The 23,534-nt window shown below is 36.6% G+C and overlaps 1 protein-coding gene across 2 annotated transcripts; it reads left to right on the forward strand.

The window, feature by feature from the left end:
- The first annotated feature begins 155 nt into the window (after nt 1–155).
- On the forward strand, nt 156–23,083 carry LOC109236739 (paramyosin-like). 2 transcript variants are annotated; one of them, XM_019402954.1, is made up of 18 exons: nt 156–477; nt 3,088–3,315; nt 3,911–4,006; nt 8,317–8,369; nt 8,551–8,647; nt 8,775–8,848; nt 10,429–10,537; nt 16,072–16,182; nt 16,985–17,061; nt 17,705–17,771; nt 18,343–18,408; nt 21,033–21,140; nt 21,264–21,394; nt 21,618–21,684; nt 21,787–21,842; nt 21,910–21,994; nt 22,203–22,273; nt 22,369–23,083. In XM_019402954.1, exons 1-18 carry the CDS (start codon nt 322–324, stop codon nt 22,880–22,882), a joined length of 2,166 nt encoding a protein of 721 aa, XP_019258499.1. In that variant the 5' UTR covers nt 156–321; the 3' UTR covers nt 22,883–23,083. The 2 variants fall into 2 exon arrangements, with proteins under 2 accessions (XP_019258499.1, XP_019258500.1); XM_019402955.1 differs by having other exon boundaries at nt 22,374–22,460.
- The last annotated feature ends 451 nt before the right edge of the window (nt 23,084–23,534 follow it).

A 23,534-nucleotide genomic window follows, 5' to 3' on the forward strand; every position in this document is an offset into this window, starting at 1 on the left:
TTTTTTCATAAAAAAGTGACTAAATTTTGATTACTTTTGAAAACATCCCTATTTTTGAATTACCAAAATGGCTATTTATGATATTTCACACAAAAAAGTATTAGTACTAACTTGTTTAGGAATATCCGCAGCACGCACACATAAAAAGGGAGGAAAGAGAAGGCGCGAAAGGAGAGGCAAGAGACCCGAACTACCGAACAATCTGTACCTTTTCCGCATTTTCGTTACACACAAAACTAATTCCAAAATCCTCAATGTCTCATTCCTCCGCTTCTTCGTCTTCCTCAACAAATTCGAACCAGAAAAGCAAATTGATCGGCAATGTCATGGCTGAGATCGGCGGTGAACAAAGCAGTAGAAGTTGGTGGCGCCGGCAACAGAAACCTCTCGCGCAACCTTCGTTACTACGCCGATTCCGTTGTCCAACAAGCCTCTAATGCCGTTTCTGGCGGCGCCAAGTTATTCCTCGATCGTTCTGTATGCCCCATTCTTCTCTCCATACATACAAATTCATATACGAGAATTTAGCATATAAGTCTCAAACTAATACTATGTGTTTTTACACATTTGAAATTTTTTAAAAATATGCATATGTGATCCAGCATATATGTCTAGACTCAGACTGAGTATACGTATACAGAAAATTTTAAGAAATTCCGAGCAGAGGCTAATTCAACATATAATCCTTAGAATCGGACTACACAGGCGCGTGCGCACACATATCTACATGTATGTATGTATATATTTATGTCCAAATCATATATGTTTGTGTATATTGAAAATTTAAGAAAATGTACAATCCAGCATATGGTCTAGGGCTTTAGACCGAAACATGCATATTGAAAATTTTATGAAATTTCATAAGAGGCTAATTCAACACACACACACATGTCCACTAGTTTCTACGAACATGCGTTGCACGATAATAATTGCACGTTGATGTTTGATCACTAAATTTTTTGATATTAATACATTTCATGTAGATTCTCAATCAATTTTATATGAATTAAGGAACCAAATATTAAATTTACTTAGAATATTATCTGTATGACCGCAATAGTTGATGTGGAAGAAACTGTAACTATCTTCAAATGTGATTACACTTACATAATAATTGAATTTAAAATGATTTGACATCATCGTCTGAACCTGTGAATGATATATATACTTATAATATAAAAATAAAAAATGTAACCGTATCTTATCTAATACTTCTTTATATATGATGTTTTTGGTGTTTGTTCCCTTATGATATTTTAGATGCTTTGTTATTAGAACTCTTGTTGTCGACATTGATATCCCTCTTGAAAATGCAATATATAATAGTCAATGTAGTAAAATATCTTGCACATCTATAGTCCAACATTTGAACTTATTTGGCTAGGTCTTTTATTTATCGTCATTGCAATACACAAGCATACGCGCAATTATTTCTGGACAAATTTAAGAGGATATCCTTCATTTTGTGGTGAAAGTTGAATTTTGGGGATAAACACATGCTTGGAAGCACATATATCCATCATGATTGCTACAAAACAAGAAGATCGAAAGAAAGACTAACCGTAATAAATGAACAATACCGCCAAAAGATTGAATTAAACGTAGTTATATTCCTGTGTTGTTTTGATCTTAGTTTTTATTGAAGTGAAATATTATCATGTCAAATTTTATAAAGAAAAATAAATATGGCATTGTATAGATGATTAAGTCAAATCAAATTGTCCGATTAAAATGAGTATGAAGGAGGCCTTGACTAATTTAACTTTAAAGAAGTTCGTCTATTAGGTCTGGTTTTTGGTAAATAATGTTTAGTTGAATTTATATTCTTATCAAATAAGAAACATAACTTTGGGACAAGAAATAAAGTTCTAAAACTTCTACAATTAATGTAAACTCATGTATAATTAGGGCAGTGCTTGTATATATAATATGACAAGTCTTTTACGTGCTTGTAGAATTTTTCTTTGCCAACTTTTCTCATAGTAATTATTAAAATTCTAAATATTATAATTTTAATCAATTATGAAGTTGTTTCTTTGAAGGAAAATTGTATATTTTAGAATGTAGAAGGTTACTTAGTCTTAACCCAAAATTATATTTATACCCATCATTAAATTACTACATAAAGGAAATATTAACTTTAACAGGCAAAAAGGTCGATCAATTTTTCGGGGATATTTTCGTCTCTTAACATTTAGCTTCCTAACATTTGTGCTTTTATAATTAATATAGATGTAGATATTACACATATGGTGTGTGTGTGTGTGTGTGTCTGTTATGAATATGTGTACATTGAAAAACTTAAAAGAAATTTTTAGGAAAAATCTGTGTATGATCCTACATATAAGTCTTGGAATCTGGACTGTATATTTGTATATAAAAAATTCAAATTTAAATATATGTATACTGTATTAATTGGTTTATTAGGACTTTAGATTCTGGATTTGCTTTTGAGTAGTATTCGTCTTTTTTGGATGGAACCGGATACTGTTGTAGCTATCACATTTCTTTGTTGTCTTTATATGCAGCATACCACTTTGGATAACAATAATCATATTTGCACCTCATGAGCTAGCTACTAGTAAAAGTTTGCTTTTTGTTGGATTTTACTAATGCTAGAAATTACCGCCTTTTATTCTAAAATTGATGTGGAAAGCGACATACAATGTCTACCTTCAACAGTTCTTATTGAATATTGACAGCAATTTATGGAGACTATTGGATTCTGATTAATTTAAGTATACACAATTACATACGAGTGCATACGAAGCTTTTGAAATTGTTGGAAATCCCTAAGAGAGGAGATACTGTCTGCAACTCTTGCCACACAATATGTCTGATTTGGTCAACTTTCAAGTGCCACAGTTATGTTCTTGATGTTCACTTCTCTGTTCTAATAGCTTTTCTTCAGAAAAAGAATTAAATTTCCCCAACTAATTATCAAGGATTTCCTGACTGAAAGCGGAATGGATGCAGATGATTCATATAAAAAATGAATCGGGATTGACTCATAGTTGATTGATTGAATTAGCAAGGATTTCCTATTATGTTCTTTAACTAAGTGCTTGGTACTTTCTTGTGGTTTAGGGGTCTCGGAGTTATCAAAATTTTAAGCAAGCAGCGAAAAGATTAGAAGAACTTTCTGTTTCATGTAGAGGTGTGGAGAGAGTTCAGCTACTACGAAGATGGTTAGTTGCTCTGAAAGAGATCGAGAGACTAGCACTGCCTGTTAGTGAACCTGTTTCTTCCCCAAAGAGCATTGATTCTATTTATACCACCGATGATAGCAAGAATTCTCCTCGCGAGCCGACTTTGGTGAGTAAGTCATAAAGCTGTCCATTTTGTATGGTCTTGACTCTTGTCCAGCTTTATGGGGGATATTAATATTCCATTTATGACTCATCTTCAGGAAACCTACAACATAATGAGGCCAATATTTACCTGATTTCAGCTCTACTTCAGATGCCTCCATTGTATTAGCTTTGGGAATTCGTACTTTACCTTTCATAGTGAAAAGCTTGGAAAATTAGGTTGAATTCATGTAAAATATACATAGTAACAATTGCAAAATTTAGCTCTTAGTTATCTGATTTTCAACCCAGGATATGGCAAGCCACCTAGCCATATACTTGTCATTACTATCTCTCCGTACCTTATTGTATCATGAGAGCATTGTAATTCTCTCTCGCACATCATTTCTTAGACGTAAAAGTGTAGCAGTTGGGCCTTTGAGTATCCTCAACGGCGAGATATATATTTTCTATTTTCCAATTCCAAATGGATTCGTCTTATAAACTATATTTGTGATCATATATCAACTTCTTGATGATTTTGATTTGTATTTGAGTTTAACATTCTTGCATCATGTAGTTTAGGTTGCTCATTTATTTGCTTAAATTACCATGGACAGGTTCTATATTATGATCCTGATCTTGGTGGAGAACCATTGAATTTTAGAGATGTGTTTCTTAGCAGTCAAGCTCTTGAAGGCATGATACTTTCCATGGTAAGCTAAAAAACAGCTCAGCTAGCTGGTGTTCCATCCTTTTTGATGACTTGAAATTGCTCCTCTACATGGTATAGTTTAACCTCAAAGCTGACCTCGTTGTTCCTTCTTTTGAGCTAGGGTTTTGACTAACCTGAAGCAACCCTTCATGAGTTTGTTGTGTGGTTCCTCCCAATTATTTAGTCTTTCATCTCCTAAATTAGACTCGACACAGATGCTCTCATTACTAGACGTCTATCTTAAAAAAACTTGATCTTGCACTTGCGGATTATTGTGAAGTAGGTAATTTCACATCATATTAATTTTTTTAATCAAGGGGTCTTGTTAACTTGATTGGACATTGGGAAGTTAGTAAAAGATGTTCCTGTGGTCCTTTCTTGAGCATTTCCTGTTTGTATGGATCCTCTGACTTATTGATCTATGAATTCTGCAACTGTAGGTTCTTTGTTCCAATCTTAACTGTGAAATGCTCTATTGGAGGGAGGAGTTTCATCTTTGCTATAATTTTAATCAAGTCTTCTTATTTTTTTCTTTTTAAGTTATATCAGACTGACAGAATAAAGTTCTAAATTCACCATAAGCATTACATCTCCTATGACTAGTAATCATGTTATTAATCATATCCTTACACTTCTATATCTCCTAAAATTAGACTCAATAGAAGTGCTCTGATCAATAGATATCTATTTTAGAGAAACTCTTGCACTTGTAAATTGTTGTAATGTAGATGAGCTATATATATTACTGGACTCCAGGGTCTGTCTCCAAACCTCCAAACTTGCGTTGACTTCGCCTCGCGTCTCGTCAATCGGCACTATGTCATCTGCAAATAATATGCACCATGGCACCTCCCCTTGAATGTGACGCATCAATACATCCATCGCCAAGGCGAATAAGAACGGGCTAGGAGCTGATCTCTGGTGCAACCATATCATGACTGGGAAGCGTTCCGAATCTCCTCCACTGTCTTAACCCGGGTCTTAGCATCATCATCCATATTCTTGATCGCACTATTGTATGCCACAGGAATATCTCTAGCCTCCAAGCACCTCCATAGAACTTCCCGTGGGACTTTGTCGTACGCTTTTCCCAAATAAATAAACACCATATGCAAGTCCCTCTTCCTCTCGCTATATTGTTCCACCAATCTCCTTGTAAGATGAACGGCTTTAGTAATCGATTGCCCCGACATCAGTGTTGTCAAAGTCGAAAGGCTCTAAAAAGCGTTCTAGATCTATTGGGCCTTTAGGCGCAAAGCACACTTAAAGTGTGGGCTTCGGTTAAAAAGGCGCAATGAGGGAAAAGAATAAAAATGTATATGCAATTCAAGAGCAAAGTAACAAGTTCATTCATAGTGCTTAGCTTAGCAGCTCATACAGTTATTTTTGATTATATTTGTTGTTTAGTGCCGCTTGAGTCAACAGAGAACTCGTGGGAAATGAGACGCGGGCCTTAGTGCCTTGCCGTACACTGAAGCAACTTAAGCGAGGTGAAGCGCCCTCCTTGAGCTTTTCTGAGCTTCAGGGCTTAAGTGTGCCTTAAATGAGCCTTTGTGCGGTTTTCTGAGATAGACACATTCTTCCTTACCCTCATCTCCACTATACTCTCCCAAATTATCAAGATGTTTAGCCATGCTATGAAAATTTGAAAGAGGATGGTGGAGATGAGGGTGAGGAGTAGTGTGTCTATCTCCGAGAACCAATTCGGCTTTATGCCGGGGCGATCGACTACCGAAGCCTTTCATCTTATAAGGAGATTGGTGGAGTAGTATAGAGAGAGGAAGAGGGACTTGCATATGGTATTCATTAATTTTGAAAAAGTGTACGACAATGGAAGTGCTTCGAGGCTAGAGGTGTTCTTGTGGCGTACACTAGGGCGATTAAGGATATGCATGATAAGTGGCAGACCCAAGATTTTATACAAGCAGGTTCAATCAAAGACCATGGTAGCCAATCGTATGAGCGGCACCGATAAATAGAATTTGCTCACTACTCTTTTTTGTTCATCATGTGACCTCAAAATGAAGTCATTTACACTCTTTTTTTCAACAAAGTAGGGAATTTCTTGTAAAAGGATTTACTTCTATTTTTACATTTTTTTATCTATATAAATTAGCCAAATTCTCTTCAACAAATTCGAAAATTAATTAATTTTATTAAAAGATTTTTAACCAACTTAAAATTGTGATAACTCTAAGAAATTTAACATAGTAAAGTATTTACAAACAGAAGACACTAAAATAGAGTTATAGACTAAAATTAATTAATACAAATGTTCAAAGTAAAAGAGATTATACACCAAACTAATTTTCAATATAGCACAAATTAATAATTTCAACATCAAGTAAACTAAAACTAAATTGGCAAATTACAAGTAATTTCAACAAAGCACTCTCATGTTTTAGCAAAAATTATGAAAGAGAACCAAGGTTTAATTTTTTTGAATTAAAATATAGTTTAATAAGTATGGCTTTTGTTGGATATAAGCAAAGAAAAGAAATCATCAAGAGAAGTAGGAGAAAAAGACAAAATAGTAAACAAGGAATTGCTAAAAGATAGAACACTCATAATATGACTTTGCTGCTTTAGCAGAGATTCGAACTTGTGACCTTAGTTGCATTTTGAACCCCCTTGACCGCTGCTCTGCAGGCCAGCTTGTGTTAAGCGGGTTCAGGTACAATCACATTTAAGAATTTCATGTTTTTCCGATGAAATTCAGCGGTGAAAATAATTAATTTTTTCGAGAAAGCGGATTTAGTTGGCCCCCTTCCTATAAGGTGGGTCCACCCCTGTGTATGATGGTGCTAAGGCTTGGGTTAGGACAATGGGAGGAGGCTCGGGACACTTCCCAATCGTGATGGGGTTGCACTAGAGATCAGCTCTTAGCCCATTCTTATGCTCCTTGACGATGGATGTATTGACGTGTTACATTCAAGGGAAGGTGCCATGGTGCATGTTATTTGCAAATGATGTAGTGCTGATTGACGAGACACGAGGCAGAGTCAACACAAGGTTGGAGGTTTGGAGACAGACTGTGGAGTCCAAAGGCTTAAAGTTGAGCAGGACTAAATCCGAATACATGGAGTGCAAGTTCACTTACGTAACTCGGGAAGTTGAGGTGGAAGCGAGGTTTGATAGACAAGTCATCCCCAAGGGGTACTTTCAAGTACCTGGGTCAGTAATCCAAAGTAACAGAGAGATTAACGAGGATGTCAAACCGTATTAGAGGAGGGTTGATGTGTAAGCATACTAGGAGGGATAAGGTCCGGAACATAGATATTCGTGAAAAGGTGGGGGTGGCCGCCGTGGAGGATAAGACGTGAGAAGTGAGGTTGAGATGGTTCGGGCATGTGATGAGGAGATGCACTGATGCCCCAATGAGGAGTTGTATGAGGTTAATTATGGCGGGTCTGAGGAGAGGTAGAGGAATACTGAAGAAGTATTGAGGAAAGGTGATTAGGCAGGACATGATACTTCTTTAGTTTACTGAGGACAAGACCTTGATAGGAAGTTGTGGAGGTCGAGAATTAGGTTAGTAGGTAGTAGAGATTTCTTCCTGTCCTTATTAGTAGTTTTAGTAATACTCTTATTTTGTCGTATTCCTGGATGTCTATCACTATCATATGTTGCTTCTGCTTTGGTTTTTGTTACTATTTTGTTGTTGTTGTTGCTTTTCCATGACTCTTTTCATTACTATATATCTGTCGCTTCAATGCTGTGACTGTGTTGGACTGAGCCGGAGGTCTACGGGAAATAGCCTCTCTACCTGCATAAGGTAAGGGTAAATGAGAAACAGAAGTGTACGCAGGTGATATGTATATTAATGCCATGAATGACCCAGTATCGAGTAAGGGTAATAATATAACGTTCTCCTGTGCTTCCAGACATGTTGAGCTCCACATATTCTTGTACAGTCAAAGAGGATCGATTCCGTAGAAGATGAGATCAGTAAATGACAATTCACTGAAATTGCATCTTATATATATCACTTTATTTGATTTTTAACACAAATCTTGTTAACGTGATTGGATAATGGGAAGCTAGTAAAATGTTACTGCTGTCTGCTGTTGAGTGTTTACTGTTTCCTTTTTTTGACTATGGCTTTTCATCGAAGAAGAAATGCAAAAGGTGTCCCTCACTGGGGAGCTTATGGCACTTTCACTCTTGCATGTGTAGTTCCACTTTCGTGATAGAAGCATAATGTCAACTATAGAGACTGCTATATCATCTTGACTGTTTTGCTTCATCTTTCAGTAACAATGCTTTCTGTTGATGGGGATAAACTGGTCTTAACTTTTCTGTTTTACACAGATTCTTGAAGCACCTGACACAGAAGAAATATCTTTACTTATGGAGATATTCGGGTGATTTTTCCAATATTGATCCTTCAAGTTTCTTTTGGGCTCCTACTTGGATGGACTCGGACCAATCAGTTATCTGAATGGTTGAGTCACTTCAGAAATGTGTGCTGAACTTGAGGGAAAATGATAAACAGAAGTAATACCAGTTTTTTTTGGTTTCTGATCTATTTTATACTCTCTTTAGGCTCTGTCTTATGGGCGGGAAAGAAGTCCGTGAGGCAACCATGAGCAGCATAAAAGTTTTGGCAAAAACTTTCTCAAGCTATAAAGAAGAAGTGCTGGTAAGGGAACAAACTCCTTATGCATGTCCAGTAGTGATGTTGCTCTTAGGATCTAAAGAGTTATGGTTGGTATGTTATCAACTAAACAAAAGTGTAAGTCCATCCATCTTCACATATTTCATCCCAGGCAAAGAAGGAAGAGCTGCTTCTCCATGCACAAGGTGCAATTGCTGGGCTGAAAATAAATGCAGATATAGTGAGGTGTGAAGATTTTTTATCCTTCTATCATGCCGGAATTTTTCTCCATGTTTATATGCAAGTTCATTCTTATGACGCGAAAAGTTTATACTCCTTTTCTTTTCACATGTCCAATACCGGTTTTTGGTTCATTGATACTTGTGTATACACACCACTTCTGTTGTACATCTATGTACCTTCCACCTCAAGTTTTATCACCATAGGCTAATTCTTGTAAGCTATTGGGATTACTGCCATAGCTTATTCTCTTTTTTTGGGTTCACTTCTTTTAACCTATACCAGTAGATGTATATTTGTGACTATCTATAATATTTATATTTTTAATGGTCTGGACAATAAACTTAATATTTCATAGAAATCTTTTTTAGTACTAAGATCAACTTTCTGAGGCAAGAATTCGTGCTAATTTTCTGACTTTTGATAAATGTAGGAATTTTGCTTTCACTATTTTTGTGATATCTTAGTTAAAGCTTCGTATGAAAATTTGATGGGTGCATGTCATTACGGGTGAAGGACTTGTCTGCCATTGTGTAGGAGAGTTGCTGTACTAGAGAAGCCTTTCCCAAACGTGGACTGGAAACCTTAAGTGTTACGAGCTCCACGACCTGTCAGGATGTTTAGATATTACTCCCTGCATCCCAATAGAAGTCCACTTTTCTTGTCATTCAGATGCAGATTGTCCACATTCCAGGAAAGAGGTTTTTCTCCCAAACATGTTATACTGAACCAAAAGTGACACCGGATCCACTTTTACCAATCTCAGTAAAATTCTTATAATTCTTTTTTCTGTTCTCCAATTTAAAAAAAAAATAAAGATATTTTCCAAAAATTGACAAGCTAATTCTAAGTCCCTCATGTTCCCCCAGCAAATACTAAGCAGTTCGCCTTTTCAACCCATATTTTAATGATGGTGTAAAGTCAATCTATGTTTGGAACGTTGGCAGTAAATCCAGATTTTGCAGTATTTCCTGATTGCATTGATAAGAAGACTGATATCAAAGACCTAAATTCTGGTCTTGTTAGGGTCTTGACCAGTGGCGGAGCCACCTTATAGGAAGGGGTGTCAAATGATACCCCTTCGTGGGAAAAATACACTGTGTAGGTAGGTAAAAAAATAAATTATATGTATATATATTATGTATTGACTCCCCTAATTTCTTGGTATGTTTATTTTTATATATTTTGACACCCCTTAACGAAAATTCTGGCTCCGCCAGTGGTCTTGACCCATGAATAGCTAGCTATAACAAGTGCTTGCTTTCCCTAGAGAGTAGTGAAGAAGATTACCTTATCATCTTTAAAACATAACCTATCTGCTCTCTACAGAGAGACCGGATGATATAAGTTAAGAAAAGAAGCTTCTTACAGTAACGAGACCTTCTGCAATAACTCATGCTTCCATAATATTTAGTGCTTAAGCAATAGTAGTAACATTTACATTATTCTCTTATGACTCACAGCTAAATAGTTAAGCTATTCTGTAGCATAGTGCTATGTTGTTGTTGATAGCCATGCATTTCTTTTGCTATTTGCCTGCACAAACTGCAATATATAATTTCTCTTCTTATGTGATCTGCGACCAGAATAGATTCTGAAGTCTCAAACATACATCAAAAACTAGACAAGATGATATTACAACTGCCTTCAAGCAAAGATGATAAGGACTCGTCTAGTGTTGCAACTAATGCAGAGGCAAGTTGGATTCCATTTCCCCCTTTTTGTTCTTTACCAAATTATTCTATCTGATAATGTATTTTCAAGAGAACATAGTTGAGAAACTAGAAAATTTTCTTGGTGGAGGAACAAAAGGCTTGAGACTTATTATCTTAGCCATAAAATATGAGCTTTCTTTCTAAACTTTGACTTGTCTCCTCTTGTCTGATAAATAGCTATCTCTTTTCTGATTATTATACTTAATGAGCTTAAGATCTTTGTTTGACTTGGAATTGGTCCATTTGACTTTTCATCGTAAAATCTGTATGTTCAAGAGATATTATGGGAAGTAGTGTATCACGCATTTAGAAATTAAATTGCTAAGAAAATATTAACACATCATGGCAGAAGAGATTCTCAACTTCCCATAAATACTTGTGATATAAAGAGGGATGAGCGAGTAGTGTTTTGAAGAATAAATACTCCATACTCAATGGACAAAATGTTGTTTATGAAGAAAATGTTGTTTAACTTGCCATTAATATGGTGCCATTAATGGGATGAGGTCAGAAAAAGCAATTAAAATGGAGTGAGGGATAGCTGAATAATATTCAAAAAAACATAGAGCTGTATCTTTGATGCATTAAATAAAAGATCAGGTATCCGAAACTTGACAACATGATTCCTTTCCATATATATGCAGACTTTACAGATAAATTGGTCTGTGGTAGTAGTAAAGAGTAAAGGGTTGAGCAAAAAGAGATTACTAAATGATGAAGTAACAAATGTATTGCTGTGATCGCATTAGAGTAGTCTTATAAGGCACTTATAATTTATATGGTGAAACTGCCGTATTTATGGGAGAGGCATCATTAAATAAATGAAAAGTTCCTTTCTAACAGTTAAAAGACAATTTTCTAGCAACATAATTCAATGCTAAATAGCAGGCATGATCCTCTTCTCATTCTTGTACTTTTGCTTGGGAGGTAGAGTAATTACTTGAAAGTACAAGAGAGAGGGGGGGGGGGGGGTGAATTGTTTATTTTTATATTTTAATCACTACAAGTTGACTAGTTTTCTAATTAGTCGACTAGATGTAATAACGAGATAATAATAAGAGCAGAATTTAAGATGCAGAAATAAAGTGCACGAAGTAAAGACACCGGAATTTTTGTACTGGTTCGGATTCAATGTGAATCCTAGTCCAGTCCGCTTGGGTTTCAAGGGAGTTCTCTTTCAGTGAATGAGTTTCTCGAGTACAACGTGAATGGCGTGGTTTACACCAATGGCTCAGTTTCTATGTCACTCGTTTCTTTTTGATACAAAACCTCACCAGTATTTTTCTCTCTTTCTTCTCTAACTTGTTACACAACAGATCTAGTGGAGCTACAATGTTTGTTTGCAATAGAACAAGGAGAGGGTATTTGGTTCGATCAAAGTATATCTGTCTAAGGCTTAATGATGTGTATAAATACTTTGTAAGAGGCCGTTGCTGAAGAGATTTGCCAACCCAAGAGATTTGATCCTTGGAAAGAAATTGATTCTTTCCAAGAATAAGGTTATTTGCCATTGCTCTTCCTTGATGAGAGGACTTTAATAGCTTTCCTTATACAGGTCTTGATAGCGCCGGATTTTCTCCTTGATTTTTGGTCCTTTCAGTAATAGCAGCTTGATTGATCATCTTGCAAGATCTTCGATGCTTCTTTTCCGCTTCAATCAATCTCTGATTGATTTCCTTGTCGGATCTTTAGTTGTTTGATTGATTCCTTCCTTTTGATTTCTTCGATCTTGGATGCTTTCCTTGAGTCCCTATACCAAAAGCAATTATATTATTTTTCATCATTAAAACTAAAACCTAACAATCCCCTTTTTGGTGATGACAAAATAATATATGTAAACATCAGTTGACTTCCCTGTATTTTACTCCCCTCAATGAGTGCAGTTGACTCCCTCTCAATAGGTGCTGTTGAGACTACTTCCTTTAGTCTATTGCTTCTGCAGGATCTCTGACTCCCCCTCAAGAAGTGTCGTTGCAGACTTCTTTTAGTCAGCTTCTCCTGTAATATCTATAGTCTACTTCTCTATAGTCCCCTGCAATGGATGTACCTGCACGAATATACATATATCCTTTCTCCCCCTTTTTGGCATCACCAAAGAGGGGATAAGATAACAACAAACTATATACTAAAACACGATTTATAGCATGATATGCTTGCAGAGTTATGGCAAAACAAAACATATTGTCTAAACAGCACAAATAGAAACAAAAAGAAATCATCCAACGACTGGTTATCCAGTCCAAAACAGCACAGCAAAAAATATTGTCTAAAACTTCCACATTAACGACGCAAGAAATAAGTAAGAGTGTTGCAAATCGCCTTCTTCAGTTGATCAAACCTGGCATTGGCTGAGACAGTCACTCCATCAAGCCTGTCGTGTGCCTCCTTGAATGCCTTGATTGCGTTTTCCCTAGCTCTGAAAATTGCAACTCTTATCTTTGAAACATCAGACCGTGTCTCTTTAGAGATTGCATGAATATCTCCAACAGTGGACGGAGTAGCAGTAAGAAGATTGTTGATGGCTGACAGCTGATTGTCAATGACAACTAGTTTCTCAGCAAGGTCAGGGACACTGGTTTGAAACATCAGACCCTGTCTCTTTGGAGATTGCATGAATATCTCCAACAGTGGACTGAGTAGCAGTAAGAAGATCTTTGATGGCGGACAGCTGATTGTCAATGGCAATTAGCTTCTCAGCAAGGTCAGGGACACTGGGACTGTGATGGGAAACAGAGGGTTTGGATTTTGGATCAGGTTGAGCATGTTTGACCTCACCTTCTTGTTTCTTAACCCATGAGCCCTTCACACATATATGCCCCATACTCGCAAACGCTCTAGAATTGTAAGATTTTGAAACAGAGATGAAGGGATATTCAGAGATGGAAATATTATGAGCTTCCAAAATGTGAGTGATGGCCATGCCATAAGGCATACTGGTGGGATTATCAGCAGTTTCAATCATAAATTGATGACCCAGGAGGATAATTTGATCTTGAGTTTTGTCACTAGGCAATAGACAAGAAAGGTATCTCTTTGAGAGAAGATGGAGAAAGAGCCAGTGCGAGGAATCAGAGTAGTTGCAACAATGTGGGCTAGAACACGAGTTTCAAAACTAACATCACTTGGACCTAACTGCTTTGGGAGAGATTCAGATGGACACTCAGCAATACACCGTTTTGCTTGATCAAAAGTGATTTCAAAATCATTAGGCTAGGAATTTTTGAAAAGCATGGGAAAACCAGAACACTTACACTGGAAAATTAAATCAAACATGGCACAATCAAGAACAATGCGTTTCCCTAACACTAAGGATTCCAACTTATCAGACTTACTAGAGCGAAGATTTGCATAAAACATTTACACTATGGGTTCATAGACTTTAGGAGGGGGAACAGAAAAGAATTTAGACCAGTCCTGATGAACAAACATATCTTTTACCTTACAATTTAGGGCTTCCATGTCATCAAGGTCGACACCCTCCCATGAGCAATTGGCTTGTCTTTCAAAGCAATGAAAAAATCCTTGTTTGGAGAATCCCAGAAATTTAGGTGAGTCTCTAAAGAACTAGAGAGATCTATTTTCGACTTCTTTGGAGTAAAGGATTCAGGGGGTTCTTCCATAGGTCTTTTTCCCAGGGCTTTTTCTCCTACAGTATGAGAATGATCTGAGAGGTCCGCCTGAGAGGAGGCAAAACCTTCCGAATGGTCAGACCCTATGTCTACTTATTCTGGAGGTTGAGATGGGAGTTTTGTTCTGGAGCGAGTACTCTTCCTGGTAGAAGCAGAAGGACTTTTTGAGTATTTGGCCATGGAAGAGCTTTTGGTGAGAGAAAGTTTTTGGGGAGGGTTTCTAGGTGATGGGGACGATGGAGACTGAAAAAGGTTTTCAGGTATTAAAAGAAGGTTCCAACAGAAAAGGAAGGGGTGTCAGTTGAACAAACGTGATGATTGGTTTTCTTTCTTTGAACTCTGTAACTGATGTGAAAAGAGAGGAAAAGAGAGGGAAATTGGAGGCGCAATTAATGATTAGAAAAAACAACAAAGTTTGAACATTACGCATACAAAAAATAATAGTAACACATAGGTCCTAATATTAATGATTAATGCACATAATACCAAGTAATTCTCTTAAGAAGCATAATATGTCCTCTAGTAATGGCTTAATAAAGATATCCGCTAATTGATCAGCAGTTCCAACAAAAGATAGTTCTATATTTCCCTTAAGAACATGATCTCTAATAAAATGATGCTTGATGTCTATATGCTTTGCCCTAGAATGATGCGCATTATTTTTAGAGAGACATATAGCACTAGAGTTATCACAGAAAATTTGAATGGGATTAAAGAATAATTCATAGTCACCCAATTGATAAGACATCCATAGTAATTGTGCACAACATTGTCCAATGGCGATATACTCAGCCTCAGTTGTGGATAATGTGATTGATCCTTGCTTTTTACTGTTTCAAGGTATCAGTGCCTTTCCAAGTAATTGGCATGTCCCGCTAGTGCTTTTTCTGTCTTTCTTATCACCTGCAAGATCAGCATCCGAAAAACCTTCTAGTTTAAAACTGTTAGATCGTGGATACCATAATCCGTGAGAGACAGTTCCAATGAGATATCGAATAATTCTCTTTACTGCAGTCAGATGTGATTCCTTAGGAGCTGACTGAAACCTGGCACATCACACACTAAACATAATATCCGATTGACTAGCAGTTAGATAAAGAAGTGACGCCTAACCGTTCACGATACTAGTNATATAGATTTGGAAATCTTTTACTTAAGCTCACATCCCCCATCCATACTTAGTCCAGAATCTGATTGTACTTCCTTTTCTAACAGTCATCTATCTTTTTCAATAATTTTCTGGTTTTAGCCCATCATCACTTCTATGTGAAACGCGGAAAACCCAGAAAACTTATTCAAGAAGAATGTTAAATAGTGTAACAATCCCATTTCCTAGATGTCATCTATAACTAAATTTAGTGTTGACTTTGGGTAGCTGTAAATAGATCATAATGTTAAACTGTACGTACTCCTCGCAATAAAGAACAGGCAATCGTTGAGACAAAATTATATAACTGGAGGGTTTTCCAGATAGTTGGAAGTCATTCTATGTTGGTACATATTATGTAGCGAAACACTTGTAAGACACTTCAATTTAAAGTCGTTAAGTAGTTGCTAATGTTTTTTAAAGACGCTGCATCTTTGTATGTAGTTGTTCTTATTGTCAAAATTTTCTAAACACTCTGTGCACTGAAATAAATCTATGCTATTGTTTTTCCAAAACAAAATAGTCAGCCATTGGATGGATCACTTATAATAGTCCTGGCAGCATATGTGGATCTACAGTTTTCCACTATGGCATATCCTTTAGGCATATAAATGAAAACAAAAGTTACCTCTTCAAAGTAACTGTGAAACATAATGTCTCCAGGATAAGCTTAGATTCATTTTAATTGATGGGAACTTTTTCAAATTTTGTTGAGACTGGATGCATTTTCTGTGGCAGGCATTGAAAGAAGCAGTCTCTCAGCTACAATTCTTGTCCAAGTTGGAAGCACTTTTATTACAGAAGAAGGCTTTGCTCAACAGGGATATTCCTGAAAGTCAGTCCAAAAGGGTATGCTTTCTAGATGATGATGTTGAATTCTCCTGGATCTTAAGTGCCATATATGCATAAAAATTAGATCGGCTGAGGTTCTGCTCACAGCCCTATACCCTGGACACGAGACCTGCCTAAAAAATCCACACAAATCACCTTTTATTGGAGATGATACTTCTTATGGAGCTTGCTTTCTTGTAAGAGCCATTTGCTTTTATTGAGGCGTCTCTACAACCACATAACATCCACTTAGCTTATCTTTCAATACGGGATCCCTCACTAGTAGTATTCTATGAATTACTACCTTTGCACCACAAAAAATGACCTGGTTCAATCTCCACAAGAACAATAATATTTGATATAGAGGGGGTAATTATACCTGATCTGCTGAAGTTTAATATATAAATATATAATCTATCAGAATCAAAAAACACAAATCTGTATCAATTTGACAAGTTTCTTATCTTCTTCTGTATCACAACCACTAATCATAGTGATCAAAGAAGTAAATTTGAAAAATAAATAACGTTGATACATCCAAAACTCATTTCCTGTTATAGTAAAAAATCTATTACAAATAATCATCAGCTAAACATCAAAACCAATTATGCACGTGCTAGATTACTAAAGACAGAGGAGTGAATTTGGAGCAACCCTAGGGGTAGAAGAAAATGAGGATGATGATTGTTGACTTCTCCTAATAAAAAACAAGTAAGAAGTCCGGAAAAGGCAATTAATCCTATGGAGGTTCTCTTCTACATAAGGTATAGTTGGATCTGTTTTGCGTGTTTGAACTGTCTTCTCTTTGCTATATAAATAGGTGTTTAAGCTGAAGGTTTTATCGGAGTCTCTTTCAAGCTCTGCTTCAAAAACTGAAGAGCGCATTTCAGAGAACAGGTTCGAGCTTCTCTCTTTTGTCATTTCTACTCTCTCTCTCTCTCTCTTTGAAAATGAACTTCTAAATGATATTTACTTGCAATCACTGTGATCTTTACCTTCTCTCTCTCACTCTCTCTCTCAATGGAAAAAAATTTACTGAGTTTTTTTTTTTATTTTTTTTTATTTTGCAAATGCTTCAGTTTTGATCTATAACTATTAACTACGACATCTTAGGTGGAGGTTTACTGAAAAGCGAAAGTGGAAGGAAAACTTAACATATGATCCTTATGTGTCTCTATTTCAGAGCAATCTTGCAAAGGCTAACTAGTACATTAGAGTGATTGCAAACATCATGGGCGACCAGTGCAAATTTTGTTTAATTATACTTATGTTTCTCAAAAAGGAACTTACTGTTTACTGAAGTTTCTAGTCCAAGGGTAGCCTTATATTTAAGTTTTCCTGTAATGGCTCAGATACTTCTAACACTGTAAACTTACTAGCATTTGATAGAAATATGCTCATACCTTTTTATTAAAGACAAGTTATTCCTAATGGAAAATTTTGGATTTCCTATGGAAGGAGCCATCTTTTTTTCTTTTAGTGGGATTATCCAGTTCTTGTTTCAAAACATTCTCAGATTTCATCCATTTTTTCCCTGCAGAATCCAAAAGGAAGGAGCTCTTAAGTTCCGTATAGTAAAAACTGGCGAGATCTCCCAGCTTGAAAAGGTAAGGTTTCCTGGACGTGCTCCTATTGGACATTCACAGGTTGATCTTTCCTACTACTGGGTCAAATTGCAAGTTTGTTAGAGAAAAGATTTTAAATCTTTAATATGTCAGTGAAGGTGTTAACATGATTACTTTATACATTTAAATGAGGCCAAACAGAGTTAATTTATACTGATGCATGGATTAACCAAATCCGAAGGGAGCCCGAGTATATATGATCCTTTAACTATAAGCTCCATAACATAGCACATATCTCCTTGTCTGAATCTTAATTTCCTGGCACACTAACATTTATTTCCTTACTTCTTACTGTTTCTGAATCTTCATGTAACAAAAAGAACGGGTGCTCAGATGATTTTGTTCATTAGTTCATCTGTTCTTTCATTTTTTATTTCCTTTTGAGTTAGACTCACAATTACTGGAAAGAGCCAACCGATGCTAACTATTTCCCACATGTTTTCGTGTCTCAGTGTCCTCTAATTCTTGGGATGGGATAAAAAAAATTCACTTTGTTGATAATTTTCTTGATGACGAGATTGTACTCACCAGTTGAAGTTGATTTTCTTTCTAGGAACTTGAGGATGAAATTAAGGCACTTGAGAATCAGAGAGATGAACTTGAAGCAGAGCTCAAAAAGGTAGCTAATGCATTCTTTTATTTACCAAAAGTGCGTATGTCGTAGTGAAATACATTTTATTAATCTTCTATTTTGATTTTATTGCATTACTTGGGCTGTAGAGCCACTTCATCTGCATCTACTACTTAATTGTAGCTCGTCAATTATGCAAGTTTAGGTCCCCAGTTGTAGGTGATTTCTTCTCATTCCAAGCTTTGGTGGACATAGTTACCTGGTACATGTACTGGTGGAAGGTAGAAGGTACCCCGTAGAATTAGTCTAGGCACGTGCAAGCTAGCCCGGACACCACGCTTGTAAAAGAAAAGTTTGGGTCTCACTTCATATACATAGCGATGGGATAGTGGAGTACTCTTGAGTCTAAATCGAGTGGATGGAGAAGTATACTGCATTACGTTAATGACTCGAGATATATTTTTCCTCTGCAAGGAGACACCATCATTGAACTGTATTTTTGTTTCTAGAATGATAAAGAGCAGTTCAAAAGTTAGAAAATCTAGACGCCCTTCACTTACTGCAGAGAAACTGTGGGAATTTGGGCTTACTGTAATAGGCACAGTAATCTCCTGAGGAGTGTGGTCTGACCTTCTCATTGAAAGATCCAGAGGTACTAGTCGCTTGAAAATGGGGAGCAGAGCCTCCTTAGTGTCTTGTATACCTCAGATTCAGCAATGACATTCATAGTGGAAGGATCCATGCCTACTAATCCTTAATATTAGTAAAATTGTGCAGTGTGTAATAACTATGCTCAGTTTTTCTTAAATGAAGTCCTTCCTACTTATAGATTTTCTGAATGGCATCACTTGTATACACTTCTTTAGCAGGAGCAAGCAATTGCCTGATAAAGGTAGCTAAGTACCTGTGAGAGACTTCTCTAGATGGACACTTGCGAGATCCCTACTAGTACTCTATAAGCTTTCTCTGAACTTCACTAGCCAAACCAATCAGGACTTGTGTGTCCTTATTGGAGATACTTTTTCGAAACTATGAAAGAAATGCCTTAGGGTTTGAGGTGGGATGCTCAGATTCTTTCACATGGTATAAGAGCCATGCGCATCCTTATTCTTTGTTTACCAATGTTGGGCCCCATGTTATATTATCGATGCACTAGATGTCTAGTTATGGACGTGTGGGGGATGGAGCGGAGGGGTTAAGTGTCATGCATTGGTTGAAAGAATGAGTTTTTGTCTCATTGTATGGTTTGGACAATCCACATCTCATAAGCTAGATTTTGAGGTTGACTTGTGCCGGAGGTTCATTTTCTTTCACATGGTATCATAGTCTAACTTAGGTGAGCTCGTTTTCACAGTCTCTTTCCCTCCTAATGTTCTATCGCTCTGGGCTTCTCTCTCTCTCTCTCTCTCTCTCTCTCTCTCTCTCTCTCAACTGCGCCTATGGAGCTGCTCTTGGCTTCTCTTTCTCAAAATTCAGCCCATCGAGTCAACTAACACTCTTCCAAGTCTACTTATAGCCTGTTGAGCCTAATCTCTATTTCTCAACTCTAGCCCCGCTCCTGTTGAGCCTTCTTTCTTTACTCCAGGGAAAGTGAATCAAAAAGAAGGGAAAAAGAAAAAAATCAAATCCATGTGTAAACCCTAGAACCGGGTTACACACGTGAGAGGGTGTTCGAAAATGCTACATTTGCCCCTCATCGGTTATGTAAGAGTTCCCAAAAGGGGTTTATAATGTCCTGGATCACTCAATCCATTGCCCAAAGGTTTTAAATTGGATAATCAGATTTTTAATGGAAACAAGTCTTTTCCCTCCAAGAAAAGGGACATCTGAAATAAAATATGAAAAGGAAATAAAATGACTCAGCTTCAATGAAGTTTGAGTAAAATGAGTCAGCTTCAATGAAGTTCGAGTTGCCTGAGCTGCAAATAGTTTATGGAAAGTATTCCTGAAAAATGGTCACCTGAATTGAGGAGCAGGAAGAAAATAGTCTATGATATTCAACATTCAATCACGAGTGTTCCAGAAATTACTCCCGTGACCTAGGTCATTGAGAATCTGAATTTTTTGTGGAAGGTTGACTATGAACTACACAATGCTATACTATTAGCATCCAGGGGGTGGCTCGAGGGGAGGCTAGTAAAGCCTTTGCTTTAGGCAACCTAAATTTTGGGGACCCAAAAATATTTTTAATTGTGGATTTACTATCTTATTTTCACTTGGACAATATTGAAGTTTATAGAAAAATAAAAAACAAACACAAAATACTTATAAAAAGGAAAGAAAGACTATCTATTTTTTAATAATAAAAATATTTTAGAACTTTGAATTAAGATACTCACATCTTCATATTGATAAATAACGTTTATTATAATAAGACCCAAGGTAACAAATTGTAAATACGTGGCTAACATCTTATTAACTTGAATTTCCTTACCAATGTGAATAGTAATATTATATTTTATAAGATAATTCCTCTATACACAGAAAGAAAGAAACCAATGTAATATTAATACTATATTTTACAAGATAACTATACTATAGGCAAAAAAAAAAAAATTAAGACCCCTTATTAAAATTTGGTTTTAGGCCACAACTTTTATTGAGACGCCTTTGTTAGCATCTGATCATCACTCTTATCACTGATCATATTGTGTCAATGAGTACTTGTGCAGGTCAAAGTTGCATTGGTTTCTGCAAATGCCCGTCTTCACAATGCTAGGGAAGAAAGAGAGCAGTTTGATGAAGCTAATAATCAAATTCTTCAACACTTCAAGGTGAAGGTAGGTCGACGATGAAGCATTATGGTCAAGGAATTTATGTTATAATGAAGTTAATGCATAATTTTGTAGTCTGCAGGATGACCATCTTATAATAAGATCTAATATCTTCAATCCTAAATTCAGGAAGATGAGCTATCTAGATCAATGACCTTATATCGGGCAGAAGCAGATGTTTGTGATGCATTTATTAGTTTTTTAGAAGACTCCTGGACTTTTGAGTCCTCTCACATCCAACAAAAGCAGAAGCAGGTCAAGTATGGAGCTTTTCTGAATGTGTCTTTGGGTTCTTTTTCTTTTTTATATGGAAAAAAGGTGTTACCGTGTTAATTTGACTGTTCTGGCTTGCTAAATTTCTGAGTAGCAATAAGAGTGAAAGTAAAATAGCTGTACCAGTATTTCGACATGCATTTAATGTATCCTTGAATAGTAGGATTTCTGGAGAATGTTTACTTAATGATGTGCTTTTCAAATGTCAAGTGATGAGTTGGACAAATGCGAAGATTATTTGGTGAACTTGTCAATCCTTGTCTTATCCATGTACAAGGTATGGTTGTTTCCATGTGGGGTGTCTAAGATTAATGCTTTCGATTGTGATATAATAGTGAAACTGAGTGTTATGAAAACCTTTTTCCTTTGCACTTAACAGGATGAGCTGGGCCCCTCTATTTCAAACATTAGGGAGCTTGCAGAAAACTTGAAACGGTATCATAATTCACATTATTTAAGTATCCTTCTAAGGGGAATCGCGTTTCTAAATTCAGATTGCCAGGTCAGAGAATACGAACAATGAGAAGATGGAAACAGTTGAAGTGAAGAGAAGGCTAGAGGAAGAATACCTGAATGCAGAGGCTAAGGTACATGGATATTTATTTCTCTGGCGTTCTCTGATCTGTTCACTAGTCTCAAGAGCATGATCATTCTCCACCGGAAGAATATTTATTTTATCTCCAACTTGTTATGTGTTTTTTCTGTTCAATTCATTCTTCATTCTCTCTCTCTTTCCCTCTCTATTTATCGTCAGTTGATGTTCTGTTTTATCTTTTTCCTAAAATTAATTTGCAGTTAGTTACGGTGTTCAGTGTAGTGGACGGCATAAAAAGACAATTTCATGGGCAAGACGGCGTGATTTCTAGGTGATGAAGTGTTATTGTTTACTTGTTTTATGTATGAACTAATGTTGGTTGCATTCTGTAATGACCCCAAGATTAATAACACGGCTTTTAACCAGGAAAGGTGATCAGAAACTGAAAGATTTATTTGATACTCTTCAAAAGCTCGAAGAAGAATTTGAATCCATTAATAGACCAACGCTGGAACTTGAGACCCTAGCAAGGAAGACTGAGGCAAAATCAAAAGGGACACTTGAAAGTACTCCTTCTTCATCTCCTAAGCTGCCAATAAGCGATGACTCTGCATGCTTTTTGGATGCTCTCCCACGAATCCAGACGCCAAGGGCTGACTCTACGTCCACTTCAGAAACTGTGGTACTAACACCAAGGCGATGGATGAGAGAGAACGTCGGAAGAAGTCTTTCATTAGCTATCAATCAGACAACAGGGACACTGGAGTCCAGTTTCAAGTCACCAAAACTTCGGAAAGGGAAGTCCTTGGATCCAGCTGCTGAACTGTCTAAGTTGAAGCTCGAGTTAGAACTTGAGAATGATAGTAGAATACACCCTGCTGAGGAGATTGATGACTGGGAATCCGATGTGATTGATAAAGAACGACAACATTTTAAATGAACTTTCCAACAACTGTCCACAACTTTAAATATGTAGTCTTTTGGCTACTTTCTTGAGCAAAAAGTGGCCAAAGTTGTGGCAATTTGATATAGAATGTATTGTTGTACCTCCTTTTTCTCTCAACACTGTACCTTGGGGATAACTCTGATTCACTTTATATTGTTACACTTAGTTTTTATGGTGTTAGATGAATCTTTTGTACATAAAATGAGTTGATTTTAAGGTGTCCAGCCTGAATTTAGGTTTAACATGGATTCTTTCCATGTACTGTCCTTTCTATAAATTTATTAGACTGGACTTAAAATGTTGAAGCTGTGGATTTGAAAGGAGTAGTTCTTCATGTGAGAAACACCGAAGCGTGTGGTGAGATAATTGGGATCGCTCCACCTTAACCAGAAGCATGTTCGTGCTTTAAAGATAGAGAAATTCCTAGTAGGGGAAACTTTATTTCCTAGTAGGTCTACTCGGTGTGAATCCAGATTATTTGAGTTTTGGATACTGTATGTGTTAAGAAAAAAATAAAAAATGTTCTTCAAGTGAAAGAAATTTTACTTTTGGTGTCTGCTAATAAGAAGCTATACAGATTCTTTTGGAATGCAAAAGCTGAAGTAGCGTTAATAGGAAGAGGGAAATGGAGACGGGTAGTTGGGCC

The sequence above is a fragment of the Nicotiana attenuata genome, unplaced genomic scaffold (assembly GCF_001879085.1).
Source record: "Nicotiana attenuata strain UT unplaced genomic scaffold, NIATTr2, whole genome shotgun sequence".
Classification (NCBI taxonomy): Eukaryota; Viridiplantae; Streptophyta; class Magnoliopsida; order Solanales; family Solanaceae; genus Nicotiana; species Nicotiana attenuata.

Excerpts from the sequence above, each read along its gene's own strand:
- LOC109236739 (XM_019402954.1), top strand. The coding sequence starts at position 322 with ATGTCATGGCTGAGATCGGCGGTGAACAAAGCAGTAGAAGTTGGTGGC. Across the intron at positions 4,007-8,316 it reads AAGGCATGATACTTTCCATG|ATTCTTGAAGCACCTGACAC; the intron begins GTAAGCTAAAAA and ends TGTTTTACACAG. Across the intron at positions 17,772-18,342 it reads AGATCTCCCAGCTTGAAAAG|GAACTTGAGGATGAAATTAA; the intron begins GTAAGGTTTCCT and ends TTTTCTTTCTAG.